General features: G+C 31.9%; 1 protein-coding gene across 1 annotated transcript in view; it reads left to right on the forward strand.

The window, feature by feature from the left end:
* Positions 1–18,212, forward strand: part of LOC143240149 (alpha-methylacyl-CoA racemase-like) — a 65,170-nt gene that overhangs the window by 37,630 nt on the left and 9,328 nt on the right. The window contains exons 4-7 of the mRNA XM_076482111.1: position 217; positions 6,719–6,862; positions 11,414–11,574; positions 12,758–12,953. Of these exons, the coding sequence (XP_076338226.1) occupies position 217; positions 6,719–6,862; positions 11,414–11,574; positions 12,758–12,953 (502 nt within the window). The remainder of the gene's footprint in view (positions 1–216; positions 218–6,718; positions 6,863–11,413; positions 11,575–12,757; positions 12,954–18,212) is intronic.

Genomic DNA, 18,212 nt, shown 5'->3' on the forward strand with positions numbered 1-18,212 from the left:
TTTCCCATGGGAACAAAGTTTCTACTGTAAGAGATATTGACAATTCATCATTCAGAAAACAGTGTAATATAAGTCATTTGATAGATGAAATTCTTGGCTTTCTATTGGTTATAAATAATATAGTATGTGACAGGTGTGAATGACAAGAGAGAATGTGACAGGTGAGTGTAGCAATAGGGGTTTGTTTTTCAATTTGATGGCTCTGTAACCAAAGAGGGTTGAAGGCTATGAAACGTACGTCTGAGTGATGATTTTATAACAAGTAATTTACATTGTATTTCATACTTGTTAGAGGTGTCAATAAAATAGAAAACGTAGGATATCGAGAGAAAAATGTCACATTTCTCACACTAGGGAAAATTCAGGATTTTTTTCTTATTGCATTATAAAATTAAGAAATTAAAACGTATATGCTATTAAAAATATGGATAATATTAGATACAGTTTTATGCTATATTAATTGGTATAATGTAAAGTAGTTTAATTTTTTAATCTAAGTCACTAAAACCTCATGATATCTGCACAAAAGAATGTGTATGCAGAGATGTTTAATTCAAATAGTTTTATTCTCTTAACCCTATCAACAGGGTCACAGGTCAAAGGTCATTTCATTGCTTTTGTTGACTCACCTATAAAATTTTAATAAAGAACTATTAATTTATGTCAATAAATTTAGTGTTAAACTATAAATAATAATTCAAATTGTAGTATTATATTTTAATTAATTTCTTAAATTGAAATTAAATATTGAACTATAAATTCTTCACTCCTGTTTGTCACATGGTCTTTTGAACAAGAGCATTGTATGTTTGGATATTCAAATATAAAGTCTATAATTTTGTATGAATTAGGAATTCAAGTACTGATGTTGACAAACTGGAAATAAAATAAGAACCTTGTCTCTTTTCTATATACTAAGATAATGCTTGTTCTGAAACACACACAGTGGCCCCACCTACCTCTTTCCATTTTAGGAAACACTTTCTGCTGAGCACATACTTCTATCTGTGTCATATGAAAAAGCAACTGAAAGGCACCCAAGTGGCACAGCAGCATACCTGCAGACTCACACTGCTAGAAACTGGGTTTCAATACTTATGGTGGGCTTGAGCACAAATAGCCCATTGTGTAGCTTTGTGTTTAATTCTAATCAATCCACCAGTCGAAAGCTCAGAATCTGGCTCCAATGGCATTCTCAGCCATTTTGAAATATTATGATGTCAACTTGCTCTTTTGAGGCAAGATTTCAAACTGATAAGTTGAGTGTTTAGTTAGCTTGAAATTTTGTATTTTTTTAGACCCAAATACAGTTAAGTTACTGAGTTTGTTATATTATAGTGAAATTATAGGGTATTAATGTAGTAATTTATGATTTTTGGTTATTTCAATTGTATATATAAAACCTTAAAAATATTTTGTTTTACGTATTCAACATGCAAAATTTGATTGGCTTAGTAACCTATAGCAAGCAAAAAAACAAGTACATAGTTCATAACTAGAGGAAATATTTTGTTATACTTCTTTGTTTACTATACTATGTTTTAACAAAAATTATTTTAAGAACCTGTTTGTAAATAGTAATAAAATATATAATGTATTATTTATAAATGTAGTGTGGCTACTTTACAGTCAAGATAGGTGATTTTGTAAAGACAAGTTTTATTTTTCTTGGATGTGGTAACATGAGTGCACATGCACCTTGACATTGCAACCTCAGTAATTTTAGCCAGGCATGGCCGAAAGGTTGATATAATAAAAATAGTAATTATATATAAATGTGTAATGTTAAGAAATTTAAGCTGTTTAGACTAAACATTTGTGTTTTTTTAAGTGGTCCTTTTGGAACAGTAAAGCATAATTTATATTTATTTCCTAATTTTCTATGGTGGTTATGAGGTCAGTCAAATTGACAGACCCCATGTAATTAGGATAGAGAAAATAACAAAGTATAAAGTTTTCTGAAAACAAATGTTTGAAATGTATTTAGGAGGTTTTAGAGATTGCACAAATGGTATTTGAGATCTTTAATAATGACATGAAAATCACTTTGCACCTGGATTAGTAATGAAACACTGTTTTCACAAACAAATCTTTACTATAAATACTTCATCAAAAATATGATTTTTCGTATACAAGAGAGATGCAATCTTTACTTAAAGTTTACCAGATTTTGTGAAGGTACACTACTGCATCAAAATTTACAGTAAAAGCACTTAATTTGTGTGTATTGTACTGAGCTCATCATGAAAGGGTTAATTAAAACACAATACATAAGCAGAAGACAAAGTAATTTCGTGGATTTGATCAACAGCAACTGCTAATCAGTATTTAATTCATCATTTTAACATCATGAAAACTAAATCCAACATTAAAAGTCTTAACTCTTTGTTCAGACATTCACTATTGAAAAAGAGTTAAATGGCGTGTTTTTATTACCATAACACATTACTCAAACCCCAATATTTCATTGTACCATACCTGACATTTTTAGAACAAATTACTTTGTGGTAGATGATGTAAAGCTTCCAGGAATACCAGATTCCTCAGCTTTCACACAATAGTGCAATGATCGATTAACCAAAGGAATAAGTGACTTGAAGCTATTGCAACTGAACATGGTTACTGTTAGTCACATTTCAAATTAATCTGGTTTATTCCTTTTCCTTTTTTCTGTGAGACCTCATCATGCTCTCTCCACAACATAGTTGCCTTGTGTTTTGTTTTTTGAAAAAGAAAATGTCTAGTTATTTTTCTTCAGGTATTACCCTTTTCATCACAGCCATCCTTTATTGTGCATATCTCAAGGTTTTAGTGATTTATTTTCAAATTTAATTTAACTACTTTCACATTATATAAGTTTTATTTTCTTAATTTTATAATGAAGTATGAACAAAAAGTCCTGAATTTCCCCCTTTTTCTCTCTAATTTATTTACCACCCCTCCAAGAAGTATGATATTTAATATATATTACTGATTGTAATGTTATTATTGCTTGGATAAAGTATAATTTTTATAGCCTTCAATTTTGTTTGGTTACAGGGCCATCAAATAGAAAAGTAACACCTCTCTTGCCACACCCACCTGTCACATTTTCTCTTTCAGGATTTGTCAGTAGTTTTTCTTATATTTAATACTATATTATTTTTAATGAATAGAAAGCCAATAGTCTGTTGCACTAACGAGGACTACAACGAAGAACCCAACAGACCATAAGACCAGTCAAGTGTACTGTGGTTGCATTACTAACACACTGAATCATTGTGAATAATAATTATCAGTAACAATTGATGCCCATTTCAAATCTTTGCCTTTATAAACTGTCAAAAAACTGGTTTAAAACTTACCATGGTTGAATTTGAGTAGTGATGAACTAAAGTATAATTTTGGAGTTGAATCCTATAAAAAGACCAGAACATCCAGAAATGCCCTTGAGCAGCTTATGCTAGCAGCTGAACCTGCTGTGGAGGACTTTACTGATTAGTTCAAACCTATATTCAATTTATTTATATTTTATTCACAAATTATATTACATGCTTCTTTAGTGTGTTTAGATTTTAAACCTGGTTTTTTCCAGTATTACTCTTTAAATCTTTTACATTTTGTATTAATTTTTTATTTATTTTATTCTTTTATCCAATGTGTTATGTGTTTACGAGGTCTGTTCAAAAAATACGCGGACTGACGTCATAGAACAAAATGTACTTTATTTAGAAGTTACAGGTCTCGGACCCCTTCAAAGTACTCTCCTCCCCAATGCACACACTTATCCCAATGGTGTTTCCACTTGTTGAAACAGTCCTGGTACGCTTCTTTTGTAATGTCCTCAAGCTCCTTCGTCGCATTTGCCTTAATCTCGGGAATCGTCTTGAATCTTCTTCCTTTCAAGGGTCTTTTGAGTTTGGGGAACAAGAAAAAATCGCAAGGAGCAAGGTCAGGTGAGTAGTGGGGGTGGGGAAGAACAGTGATCAAGTGTTTGGCCAAAAACTCACGAGTTCTGAGGGCTGAATTTCGCAGCAACGCGGTGCATCTTCAATTTTTCGGTCAAAATCTCATAACAAGATCCAACTGATATCCCACACTCTTTAGCAAGCTCCCTGACAGTCAGACGTCGATTTGCCCCGCACCAGGGTGTTGATTTTGTCAACGTGTGGGTCGTCAGTTAACGTGGAAGGACGTTCAGGACGCTCATCATCTTCAATGGACTGTCGACCATCCTTAAAACGTTCATACCACTTGAAACATGCTGTACGATTCATAGCAACATCACCGTAAGCCGTGTTAAGCATAGCAAAAGTTTCAGTCGCAGATTTTCCAAGTTTAACACAAAATTTCACAGCAAGTCGTTGCTCCTTCAGGTCATTCATTCTGAAATCTGCCAAACGAAAAAATCGCACTTCACTTAAAATCTCGTAGCTAATACACAAATGAAGATATCTGCAATCGGGAAATGGCGTCGTAATCAGCTGATCTGTGCAAACCTAGCGACACCAAGCGGTTTCCCCTGGAACCAACTGGAGCAGCGCAATTCAAACAGTCTGCGTATTTTTTTAACAGACCTTGTATTTTCAGCATATTTTGTTTTCAGATATCCAATGTGTTATGTGCTTATTTTCAGTATATTTTGTTTTCAGATTTCAAGTTTATCGTATTTTATTTATTTCATTTGAGTTTAGTATATTTTTCAGTTATATTTATTTTAACATTTATGTTTACCCTTTATTTTTGCATAAGTGTCATGGATTTAAGCATGTAACTTGGAAAATATGATAACTGTTAACATTTGACATACAATTTTAAAGTTCAGGTATTGAAGACTCTGAGATAAGGAAAGAAAGAAGAAATGTAATTATATTTCATATTTAACTCATTTGTAACAGGTGTAAAATGTATCTTTCTTGAAATGTATTCTGTTTGTAGTTCTAATTTCTGGGCAGGCATTCTCTACATAGTTAGCATATTGATGCTAAACAAAATGTATAACTCATAAACATGTACTGCAATGGCTATTACTTAGAATTTGTATTAGCTTAGTCCTGTGTCTTTATCTGTACATGGGGTGCTACAAACTCGTGAAGGAGTGATACAGAGAGTTTTACAACTTAGTACAAATAAGTAAGTTTTCTGCCTTGAATATGTTTATATGGAATAATTAGTGGCACAGGTAATCTACATATTGTAGGATAACACAGTGGGGCATAAAATTGAGGGTATCTCCATGCTTTGGGGTTTTTCTTGCTCCTGTCATTGTGTCATGTAGACCATACTTTTCACCCTAGTAACAGAATATTGAAGGTGTCAGTAAGCTACTACTTATATTCTTCTTTGAATAAGTACTGTTTTGTCTTTACGTTTGTGTTTGCATGAGTTGTTTTTTTATGGCCATTTTGTAATTTACTGTTAGCATTACATTTTTGCAGGCTATATTACAAATACCTGATTCTTTCTGTCAGATATCATCTGCATATTTAGCTATGTGTTTTACAATGTAACTTGCTTTAAAATAACACAGCTTTTGTTGCTTGTGAGTTAAAACCTACTTCATGTTTTGTGAGTTACTTTATGGAAATGCTTCACCAAGAACATTGCCAAATTTACAAGAGTGCAGGACACATGTTGTTTGATGTTAAAAAACAGTTCTTTTCTTCTCAACTTCTTGAAAGCTCTCTCATGTATAAAACTACACACTGGTTAAGAAAATTTTGACAGTTTCAGTGCAGTAACTTTTTATCACCCTGCTTTGAAGGTGGGCATGTTGGTGACTTTGAGTACTATGCCAGTCTTAAAATTTGTTCTTTTAAAGAGAGAAATATTTACTTTGGAGCTCAAAACATGAAAAATTATATAAGTAGGGATGACCAATTGTGAATATTATTTATAATAGGTTTATCATAGGTCTACACTAATGTGATATTTTGATTTGTAGCTGTCTATCTATTTTGCCACTTTTACATAAAAAGAATTGTTAACTTCTGTCTTGTGCAAGATAGCATGATTTGTGGGGACAGTCAAAATATTCTTTAATTTTTGTAACATATTGGTGTTGAGAAAACTGCAACTTTGATATCTCCAATTAATTTTAAAGGAACTTTCATTGCAGTGTTATGTTTTTTCTTTGAGATCACTGTTAGACTAAGTTAATTCGTGATCGTAAGATGAAAGACTTAAATATGAAATATCATCATGGGACACACAACATGATTGTTACAGCAAATGGTGCTCTTTAGAAGACTTACTTTTAGAATAGCATAAAAATGTAAAGTTGTACTGTCCCTAAAATTATGTTAGTTATGCTATATGTGTAAAAATGTCTTGTTTGGGTTGAGAAAATATTTTACGCAGAGGAGCGAACAACGTTTCGACTTTCTTATGTCATCGTCACAACTGAAGAAGGTTGAAACGTTGTTTGCTCTTCTACGTAAAATACTTTCTCAACCCAAACAAGCCATTTTTACATATTTTTCTCTGCAAGTGGGTTTTCTTGACATCACTGATTACTAGTTATGCTGTATTTATGCTCACCATTTAATTATTCAAGTTTTTAAAATAACAAAGGCTTATTTTTTTAGAGTAATCTTTCTCATACGTGAAATTTCAGTGCATAAGTTGTCATAAAAATCTTTTTTCTATATGTACTGTAATTTGTACTAATTATTTAATGATATTGTACACTATAAGAAAGTTACTGGTGCATATGTAAATGCTTTCTCTTCTATGGCAGGTGTGATGGAGAAGCTAGGACTAGGGCCAGAGATATTGCTGAAAGATAATGCTAAGCTAATCTATGCAAGATTATCTGGTTATGGTCACACTGGCCAGTTTTCATCAAAAGCAGGCCATGATATTAACTATTTGGCTATTTCAGGTAAGATGTATACAGTTTTGCTCAAAGAGACTGTTGTTTTGTTTGTTTGGTTTTATCAAGTACATGTGCATTATGTGTCAATATGACAGAAAAATAAGACAGTATTACTAAAAACTGTGAAAAAAGATTAACTTCTGCATATTTCTACTTTTTAATTTTCCCAGAATTGTGTCCTACATATTGATGTTGCAAAACATGAGTGTTAAATTTGTCATTTGACATTTCCAAAAATATATTAAATATTTTGTAACATATCAAATAAATCTGGGAGTCTTAGGAACAATGATAATAATGTAGTCCTTTTGTTCTTGATATATTTTTATTTTATTTGTGTGAAATGGTACAATAAGTGTTTATCTTTAATATACATAGTGTATACAGTTCACTGTTACCCTAAAAACAAAAATATCTTTATATATTACTTTTAATTTAATCTCACAGTAGAGTTAAAAATAAAAACTGTGATTTAGATCATTAATATTAATATTCAATTTTTTACCAGCTAACTTTTCCTTTGAGAAATGACACTAGTAACAGTATCAACATACAAATCTTTTTGATGAATTTCTATATTTTTTATTTATATGAACACTTTTACTGGTAGTACTTTCTCTTTTGCCATTCACATTTTATTCTTGGGAAGGTTATTAAAAGTCAAATAACATTCATTCTTGAATTACTCACTACCTCACATCACTTAAAAAATAAAATATTGAACTTCAAACAGTGATTTGAATCAGTGTGACTAAATGAGCACTTGTTGGAAATGCTGGTCAATGTTTGAAAACTTTTGTTGGAGAATTAATAAATACTATGGAAAATAATTTAGTTTTATACATATATGTAAGATTTTTGTGAAAATTTTGCTTTTGAATTTTTTATAAAAAACAAATGTTACATATGAAATTGAAGTTATTTTAATTTAGTACTTTTATTACTTACTATATAAAAGAAAGGTGACAAAAGGCTTACCAGTAACTCAGTGGTATGTCTGCAGGCTTAAGACACTGAAATTCAGGTTTTGATGAATGTGGACAGGAAACATATATCCCATTGTATAGCTTTGCACTAAACAACAATTAAACTAAAAACAGGAAAAAGAAAAAAAATGGTAACTAATCAATCATTAATAATTTAAACCATAGTCACTTTATTTGAACACACTTAAAAATGTATGTGTATGCAGCATATGGGTTAGACTGTTTTAAAGGTTGGTTGGACTTGTTTTTCTCACTTGACCAAGCAACACATGTAACTAGGACTTTTATCAAGTGTTGTTGTTAACTTTCTTGTTTTAGAAGGTTACTGGCTTAAGCATTTTATACCTGGCAAATGTAACAAATGAAATAATATGGCAAATTATAGTAATTAAAATAGATCATAAAAAAGTGAAATAATAAAAAACATCTCAAAACTTACGAAGTTTAGTCTAAATTGAAATAGCCTGTATGTCATTGTTAATTCTTAAAATATAGTAAAATTTATGTTTTAAAACTCTATTGCAATATATATCCTGTTAAAAGTCAAGTATTAAACATTCGTATCTTACTAACAATTTTGTGTTCCAGATTATTGTTGCTAGTGCGATATGTTACTAATGGTCACTCAATTGGTAAATGCTAGTTTTTAGAAAATACGACAGTACAATGTGTATGTGACAGGTTCCTTATTATGGCCACAATTACATAGTGAGCCTTTCTTATTATTAAAAACTTATATAATAAAAAAATAGGTGGTTTTATGTGCCTGTATAGTAGCTTTAACTTTTTACTGTGTATACGTAAAAACAGTTTTAGTTCTAAGGGAAACACTATAAAATGTTATTACTGTTTAGATGGAATTTTTTGGAACCTAAGTAGTTGCAACTTTTTTTTATGATTCAAGTTTAAATGTTAACTATGGAATCTAAGATATTTATGACATACTAGTTTAGGATCTATAAAGAATTCTGTTAGTTAATAAATATTAGTGTTTTTGTGTAATAAAAATAAATATTAATTTTTCCAATGTGATACATTACCTCCTTTCACAAAATACCTTTTCTTGACTAACACTTCTCTCTGTCAGCTCAACTTTTTAATGCATACCACTTACTTTCCACTTCCCACTTGATCATGCAACATGATTGGCAGTAGTTCTGTACAGACTTGCTGGTTTTTCCTGGATTTGGTGATATTTTCCAATTTGCTATTGACAGAAAGTAAGTTCTCCATGTGAATCAGATAAATATATTGTTATTTGCAAACAATGTGCAAAAGAACTTGATGAATTTTGAATTATATATGAATGAACATGAGGTTATTAAAACAGAACATAATGCATTTCCGTTGAGCAGAGCTCAGATAGCCTATTGTGTAGCTTTGTGCTTAACTATGACAAAACCAGAAAAGGATGAAGTAAAAAACAGAATGAAAGAAAAACTAACCATTTGGCTAATAATGTCCAAAGCTCATTGTTTGTAACTGCCTGAGAGATTAGAGTGAAGAGAAAGAGACCATGTGATACATATATCTTCACCTCATGTAGTTCTGTGTTATTTCTTCCTTATCTATTTAGATACCACTTACTTTACTTATGGCTATAATGCTGTTTACTTTTATCATTTTTTTTCCTCACAAACCTGATGCTAGAGAACACTGTTCCATTAGGATAATTATTTTTATCCTCTTAGGCCATTTTTTGACTGCCATTTGTCACATGATTGGTATGCAAGACAAGTCTAATGTTAACCTTATAAGGTAGTGAACAAATCATTTATAATTAGGCAAAATGATTTACACTCTTTATGCATGCATGCTGAACTGCTTCAACCAATACTGAAATGCACATCACATGAGCTCTTGGTTAAACATTTTAGTTTTGTCTAATTGACATCAACAGGGACAAAGTACTGATTGTAGTTAGCCTTCTACAATGTTAAATGTTATCTTAATACACATTCAAAACTATAGCTGTTCTGTTTCCAGTTAACCACACAGTTACATGTGGATAGAAAACCAAATATATAATAATTTGTTTTAACTTTATTTGACCAAGGTTTAAGTAGCACACATTTGCTTTCTCATAAATATCCTTTTACTATAGAAAAAGTTACATTTATTATGAACTTTTTAATGTACTGTTGTTATTACTTCATTTCTAACATACACTATGTTTGTTTATTAATTTGAGATTTTGCAATTCCATGTTCTACTAGTTTCAGCTGCCACATTGTTAAGGTGCTACTTGTTGAAACAGAGCTTTAGATCATTTATAAACTTTCAATTAAATTGAACAGAGCAAGAATTAGATTTTTTTTGTCACATTTAAATAAATATATTGGTTTATCAGTTTTTGTGTAGTTTATGTGAGGCATTATTTTTGTTTGTGAATTGTGAAAGTTACTGTGTTAAATTATATCTGTTTGAAAGTTTTCAGTGACAAGACATCAAAAACTTGAGGTAAGGTAAGGTTATAAGGTTTAGAGATGGGTTGAATGGGTAGTAAAAACCTTTTATTAGAAGTTTAATGCACTAATAAATGTACAACGTTTGGAGAAAGTTTTGTCATCATCAGGTATATAAGCAGTTTAACTTGTCACAGAAATATACATACATTAGGAAACAAAGTAGTCACGTGTAATGTATTTCCAGAAGATATCTATCATATCAAACAAAGGATAATTCAGAATTACTTTAATAAAAATAAAACTATTGTAAATTTTGAATATTAATATAATATTAGGATAATGTAATGATTTTCAAACTGAAGCTTTTGTACACCTCTTTTTCTCCTTTAATGATGACCACTCTGTACAGAAAATGTTTATCATGGTGTCTTGAGTGCTACAGTGACCAGTTAGAGGAATGTAAGTGATTAATAGATGACATTAATCACTCAGCTCTACTTTTTACTAGATGGCTTTTTGACAATTATAGCTTTGCTTGAATTCTGAAAAAACAAACATTAAGTTTTAATGATTATTCTAAGAGAACACACTGCTGTTTCCGAGTTTCATTATATTTGAAGCAAATCGACTGGGAAAGTTAACATGATAATAGTTGTGACGAGTTATGATAACACGTCAAAATACAAAACAACCTATGTGAAGATTTGCTTTTGTAGTTGGATTTAGTGTATTAGTTCATTGTCGAAAATATTTTTCATAAAAAAATTTCATGAAATGAAAGAATTCTTTAGTTTTGAAGTTTGTATGAAATATTAATGGATTTTTAAATCTTTTTTTCAAAAGTAATTTTATGTGTAGTGTTTTAGTTTATTTTAAATAATTTTTACTTCAGTGACAGTCACACATTTAGAAAATTATTGTAATTTGATTAACTCAGTAGCCACATGCCACAAGCGTGATACTAATAATGTATTTTATTTAATCATTATGTGAATAAAGTGTGTATCTGAATACCATATTAAGAAAAGTAGGTTATAAAACTTGAAACCAATTTAATTATGATTACAATGTTACACAGCCTGAGTGGATATATGTTTTTGTGCTTGTCTTGCATCTAACCTTTATATCTGGACTAATTGATTTGAATATTTAACACTATACAGGAATTTTATCTGTACTGGGAAATTTTGGTTCTAATCCCTTGCCACCAATTAATCTTCTTGCTGATTTCTGTGGAGGTGGACTAATGTGTGCACTTGGAATTTGTCTTGCTCTCTATGTTAGGACTCAAACTGGTGAAGGCCAGATAATTGATACCAGCATGGTTAGTTCTTTAATGTTATCTCATAAAAGCCTTTCAAGTCTTTGATTTTGCTTTTATAAAGTAGAATTATTACTGTTTTATTTTTTGTTTACCTCAAACGCACTGTTAAAATTTTCAAACTTTTCCTTGAGAAATATCTTTATTATTTTCTTAAGTTTGGGCAAACAGTACTACTTGAAAAAATAAAATGGAGCAATATAAGACACAAACTCTCATGTATGAGTACATTAAACTCCTTGTGTTGGTAAGTAGCAATCTATGTTCTATATTCAGTAAAATGTCTATTGCAACATTTGATTATATTTCTCTAGTATTCTTATTAAAAAGCATGTACAGTGTAGATGTAACAAAATATCACATTTCAAATATCTCTGTTGTGCTTTCTTCATTCACTTTACTACCAAGTTAGTATTTGAGACAACAAAATGTATAAATTATTAGCTTTCATCAAAACTCCTAATTCAAGAACTGTGAATGAGAATTTTTGTTTTCTATTAACTGTACAGATAAACATTGATTGTGTTAAGTGTATCTTATCACATTTTCACAAAAAGAAATTAGTGTTTATTTCTTATGTACAAAAAGTTGCTTTGTACACAGTAGATGAGTAGAGCATATAGTGAAATTAGTTAATTAAATAAAAGCTTATGTTTAGTAGTCAGTGTTTGATATAAATCTATATCTGGCTGAACTTCTAGTCAAATATAGCAAACTTCTTCATGGTTTTGGTCCTATTGGATGTTTTCAGATGAAGAATATTTAAATATTAGTAACTTTCTCAGGAAAAACTTTTAATATCTGATTAATGTGTTGTTTTTTTTAACAGTACATAATAATGAAACTGATAATAATTGTTTACAGATCTTTCTGTATGAGCAATATACTACAAGTTTCCAATAACAAAAAAAAAAACATAATGCCTTGATAATTGCATCTTGACTGCACAGTTTGTGCATAACATGCCACTGATGACAAGGTTTGTTTATGGAATCCCAACCAACTTTGAGCTCTGGTATAGAGTGAAAGGCCTCATTTTGTAAATATGTAATGATTATAATACAATATGCCATCTTTTGAGAACTTTTGCACTTCAGAACATTTATCAACTTTCAACATTCAAAACAACAAGTGATAAGTACCCAGAAGTTAAGCTGTAACTGTTTTGTGATTATTATTCATATAGGTGGAAGGCAGTGCATACTTAGGAAGTTGGTTGTGGACTTCTAGATCTATTAAATCTTTACCATTATGGACACAACCACGAGGGAAGAACATGCTAGATGGTGGAGCTCCATTCTATAACACATATGTCACCAAAGATGGAAAATATATGGCTGTAGGATCAATTGAACCCAAATTTTATAGTGAACTTTTAAAAGGTATTGTGCAATCTTTTATTTTAATGTGAATTGTCTTTGCACTTAAATTTTGATGTTTTGAATACATTAGTTAATATCAGTTAATGACTCAAAACTGAAGAGTTTGGATTTTTTGGGATATTGCTTAAATACTGCATCTTGTTAGGGATGTTGATAGCAGTGTCCTTCAGTGAACATTCGGGTGATATCTAGAGGTTACAGCCTCACCTATATTGGAATGAGAGTAACCAGTCACATGAATACTGCTAGACCCTGAGTAAATATGTCATGTCTTGCAAATTAATGAATATTGGATTTAGTCAAACTGGAACACAATATTAAAGAACTGGTTTAGAGAACCCTATAAAAGCGACAGTCTGTCATTCCATGAAAGCAAGTACACAAACTGTGTGTGTGTGTGTTTGACGTTTGTTCTAATAAAAAAAATTGTGCATTTTATCTTTCACTTTGTGTCCAGTGTAATTTAGTTCATTGAACATCATTAGAGATTCAGCATGAATACTCAATTAAGTTCAGTTTCTAAATTAGGCTTAGTTGTATACTTTGTCATATACAAAATGCTTAGGCTTATCAATTTAGGAATATCTGTAATTCATCTTCCTGTTATATCAATCATTAGTTTAACTATGTTGTTTTCTTCCATACATTGCACCATATACATATTTTATTGTTAATACACACTTACATAATTTTACAAACTAATGTCTGTTTCATTTTCATTATTGTTTTTGCTTTTTCATATTAGTTTTTTTTTTTTTTTTTTTCGTGGAACCTTTGAGCCAGGGTTTACTCATAGTTCTGCTTATGGTGTAATCAATAGTTAGGTTCATTATCTTTTCTTCAACACATGATAATTACTACACATGTCTATTTCACTATTCAGTTTGTTAACATTTGCAATATTTTGATCATTTCATTGTCATCACTCTTTATAATTTATACTTGTTGCTATTAATTACATTGAGGCCCACTGGGTCCAGGGTCCATCTTACCTGCTTCCATTCTTTCTCACTTGGGTAAAGAATATACATTTTACAAAGGAGGTGCAGTCACCAATGTATGATCCTCTACTGCAAGGATCTACTCTTTTAGGAGTATTCTGAGGATAATTTTTTTTCCCATTGCACTGGTACCTCCACCTATTCAATGTGGGATGCTAGCTAACTATGTGAGTGAAAATAGTATATCATATTGGAAGTTATAATTTTTCTATACTGAAAATATAGTTCTGATAGGTAGTTACCTGTCACATATTCCACCTCTCCTCCCACTGAGAAAGAGTGCTTCCATTTTATACCAAAACAAGAAGTAATAGTTCTGCAGAATTGAATAGAGGGGTCACATGTATCAGGAGAGTAGGTATTACACACTAATTGATGGAGGGCTGTTGCATCATGATGATTTGCATGTGAGGTGCATTTGAATTAGTCAGTTGTGAAGCATGTGGGAGCTTAAGGCTTGTGGTATGCAAAAACACTTTTTTAACATAGAGGGGAGCACTGAACTAGAATAGCTATTTGTGATAAGATGTATGTATCTGTCAGAAAAATATTTTCAGTAAAGGTAATCAATAAATATCATCACTCCTGCATGATTTTCAGGCATTCGTATTGACAAAGTGTTGTCTATAAAACATGTGAATCTTACATTTTTGGTGGACTTAAATCATTATATTTTCAGCTAACTTGGAAATCACATGTAAAAATTAGGAACATCACAAATATTATTTATTTGTTTTTTTTCATCATTATTCTCTGCATTTTTGGACAGTAGTACTTAAGGTATGTTTAAATGTTGACATTTTTCTCTGTATTTATTGTATATTTTGGTGGTGTCTCTGAGATTTTGACTTAGTTTTTACCATTATTTCATGAATATGAAGTTTTAAGCTCTCTTTATTGTCAATTTTTGTAAGAAGTTCACTGTATATATTAAATTCTCATTTTGTACAATGTAAATATAAACAAAAAGATGGGTCATTCCATGTCAAATCAGCTAGGGGGGCTGCAGGTGACCCCATAGAATGCCTTGAAAAAATTCACATGTGCTAATCTACCCATATAATGACGATTTGCCAAAGATTAGATCAATATCTCAAATAGTTTCTGATTTACAGCCCTGTAAAATTTAATTCATTGTTTTTTATATTTGGCAAATTCATTTTGGGTAACTTTGGCTGCTTAAAGCTGTAAGAGTAATGGTGGTAGAAGACTGAAATTTGCTACACTGACTGAATTAATCTCACAGAATTCAAAAATGGTCTCAAACCACGTTTATCTCTCTTAGGATTTTCATAGTGAAACTGTAAAATCACCTGAAAACCCAAAATTGTAAAAAACATTGGTTTATTTAATAAGCCACAGCTCTAAGACTTAATATGATATAAAGCTGAATTTTTTTTTCAAAATATCCTATACAGGGGCATAGATTTTTTACACCTGATGGGGGGGGATGATTTTTACAACCACTTATGTGGACTTTTCAATTTGCAAATTGGTTGTCTCTGATTACGTGAACCTGAAAGCTGTAAACACGGAGTCACAGAGTAATCTTGTTGCCACGATACTTGCATGTATACTTAGGCCTACTGACTGATACTGAAGAACTATCGCTTAGATCAAAAAGCTTAGAAGCATGCCTATATTAAAGATGTACATTTCAGCTACTGAAAATGCCTACATCTAGGCCTAATTATGTAATTTGATTGGTAAGAACACGAGAATCACAAGAACAAACACATAATTTGTAGGCCTGTGATTCAATAAAACAGTTCATCAGATCAAACTGTAGGGAGGAGGAGGATTGTAAGAGGGCTGTTCAAAAAATACACGGACTGAAGTCATAAAACAAAATGTACTTTATTTGGAAGTTACAGGTCTGGGACCCCTTCAAAGTACTCTCCTCCCCAACGCGCACACTTATCCCAACGCTGTTTCCACTTGTTGAAACAGTCCTGGTACGCTTCTTTTGTATCGTTCTCCAGCTCCTTCGTCGCATTTGCCTTAATCTCGGGAATCGTCTCAAATCTTCTTCCTTTCAAGGGTCTTTTGAGTTTGGGGAACAAAATAAATCGCAAGGAGCGAGGTCAGGTGAGTAGTGGGGTGGGGAAGAACAGTGATCAAGTGTTTGACCAAAAACTCACGAGTTCTGAGGGCTGAATGGGTGCAAATTTTGCAGCAACGCGAAGCATCTTCAATTTTTTGGTCAAAATCTCGTAACAAGATCCAACTGATATCCCACACTCTTCAGCAAGCTCCCTGACAGTCAGACGTCGATTTGCCCGCACCAGGGTGTTGATTTTGTCGACGTGTGGGTCGTCAGTTGACGTGGAAGGACGTCCAAAATGCTCGTCATCTTCAATGGACTGTCAACCATATTTAAAACATTCATACCACTTGAAACATGCTGTACGCTTCATAGCAACATCACCGTAAGCCGTGTTAAGCATAGCAAAAGTTTCAGTCGCAGATTTTCCAAGTTTAACACAAAATTTCACAGCAAGTCGTTGCTCCTTCAGGTCATTCATTCTGAAATCCGCCAAATGAAAAAAATCGCACTTCACTTAAAACCGCGTAGCTAATACACAAATGAAGATATCTGCAATCGGGAAATGGCGTCGTAATCAGCTGATCTGTGCGAACCTAGCGACACCAAGCGGATTCCCCTGGAACCAACTGGAGCCGCGCAATTCAAACAGTCCGCGTATTTTTTGAACAGACCTCGTATGCACCATACCTAAAATGAAGAGGGGATGTATACCCTCCATCCCACCCAGGATCTACGCCCCTGATCCTATAACATATCAGTTGATAAATCAGCAGTTGTTGTAATTAAAAGTCTGTTAGATCTTCTGTAAAAATATTTAGTTGCATGCAACTTTTAATGATTTAGCTAAAAATAGACCTACTTCAGGCCACAGTTTGACCATGTCACCAGTTATTCAGCCTTTTCAGATTTTTACCATATATTGTTACATCTCTGAATATGATCTACAAAAAAAATCAAGATGGTGTTCAACCTATTTTTTGAGTTATTTTTTAATGTATCCTCTGATCATACGTTTTTTATTTAAAAAACAATTCAGTTCAGGTGTGTTACTGTGCTCAAATATATCCATACAAATTTGAAAAATACCTGTCAGAATTTTATGAATCCCACTGAAATATTCCAACCAGCCTTTGACAATGGTAAATAATGAAGTTGTAAGAAACAAGAAAGAAGTAATTCATTTCTGAACAAGTTTATTGGCATAACTAGTTAGATCACATGGCAATGCAACTATATTGTGTATGCATTACAGTTATGCAGATATGGCTGAGTTTAAGATTCATAATATAATAAATACAAAGGTAAATCAGACACAAAAAGCACAGTGCTACAACAGGGGATAACTGAGAAAGATTATAGTCACACCAAACTGCAATAATCGTGACAATGAAATGTTTCAAAAACTGCTTTGGCAATAAATTAGCCTTAACAACATCAAATAAACATTGCTTTGTTCAGACAGCTTGAATAAATTTCTGAAATGTGAGTTTGTTTATGTTGATCACTTTGACTTAGAACATTGAGGCCAGCACTACTGTCTTGTACGGTAGATGCACTTATCAGACAAAGAATATGTTGGAAAGGAATCCAGCTTTCATCTTTACGCAACTTTGCAGGCCATGAGAACAGTTTGTTTCTTGATTTCTTCATAAATGACACCAGCACATCGGAATGTTCATTTGATTTATCTTTTATGTTTCCCACATACCATTGATGCCACATATATTTCCCTGGCTGATAATTGTCATTGCTATCATTAGACCCTATTTGAGCTGCTGCAGGATCACTTTCACTGCTACTACCAACAGTTACAACTGTGTACACATCAATATCTGATAGCCTTCTCATATACAATGTGTTGGTAGTGGGGAATAAAGCTATGATGTGACCTAATACCTGCCACAGTTTTGCATATTTCAAAGCACTCAAGTAGATCAAACTTAACACAATTTTGCAGGACTGATTCCTGATTGACAAGAAAGAACTGAATGCCCTGAATGTGGTACTTTGTCCAATGGTACATATCAGAGACACTTCAAATTTGATTATTTATAAGCAGAAATAAGATCTCAACATTTCCAAACAACCAATTGTTTTTTACACATATGTAATTCAAATAAATCAATTATTTTATTTAGGCTACCTATTACTTTATTATTTTTCACAACCTTGATTTTTTTGAAGATCATGTTTGGAGATGTAAGAATATAT

The sequence above is a fragment of the Tachypleus tridentatus genome, chromosome 2 (assembly GCF_004210375.1).
Source record: "Tachypleus tridentatus isolate NWPU-2018 chromosome 2, ASM421037v1, whole genome shotgun sequence".
NCBI lineage: Eukaryota > Metazoa > Arthropoda > Merostomata > Xiphosura > Limulidae > Tachypleus > Tachypleus tridentatus.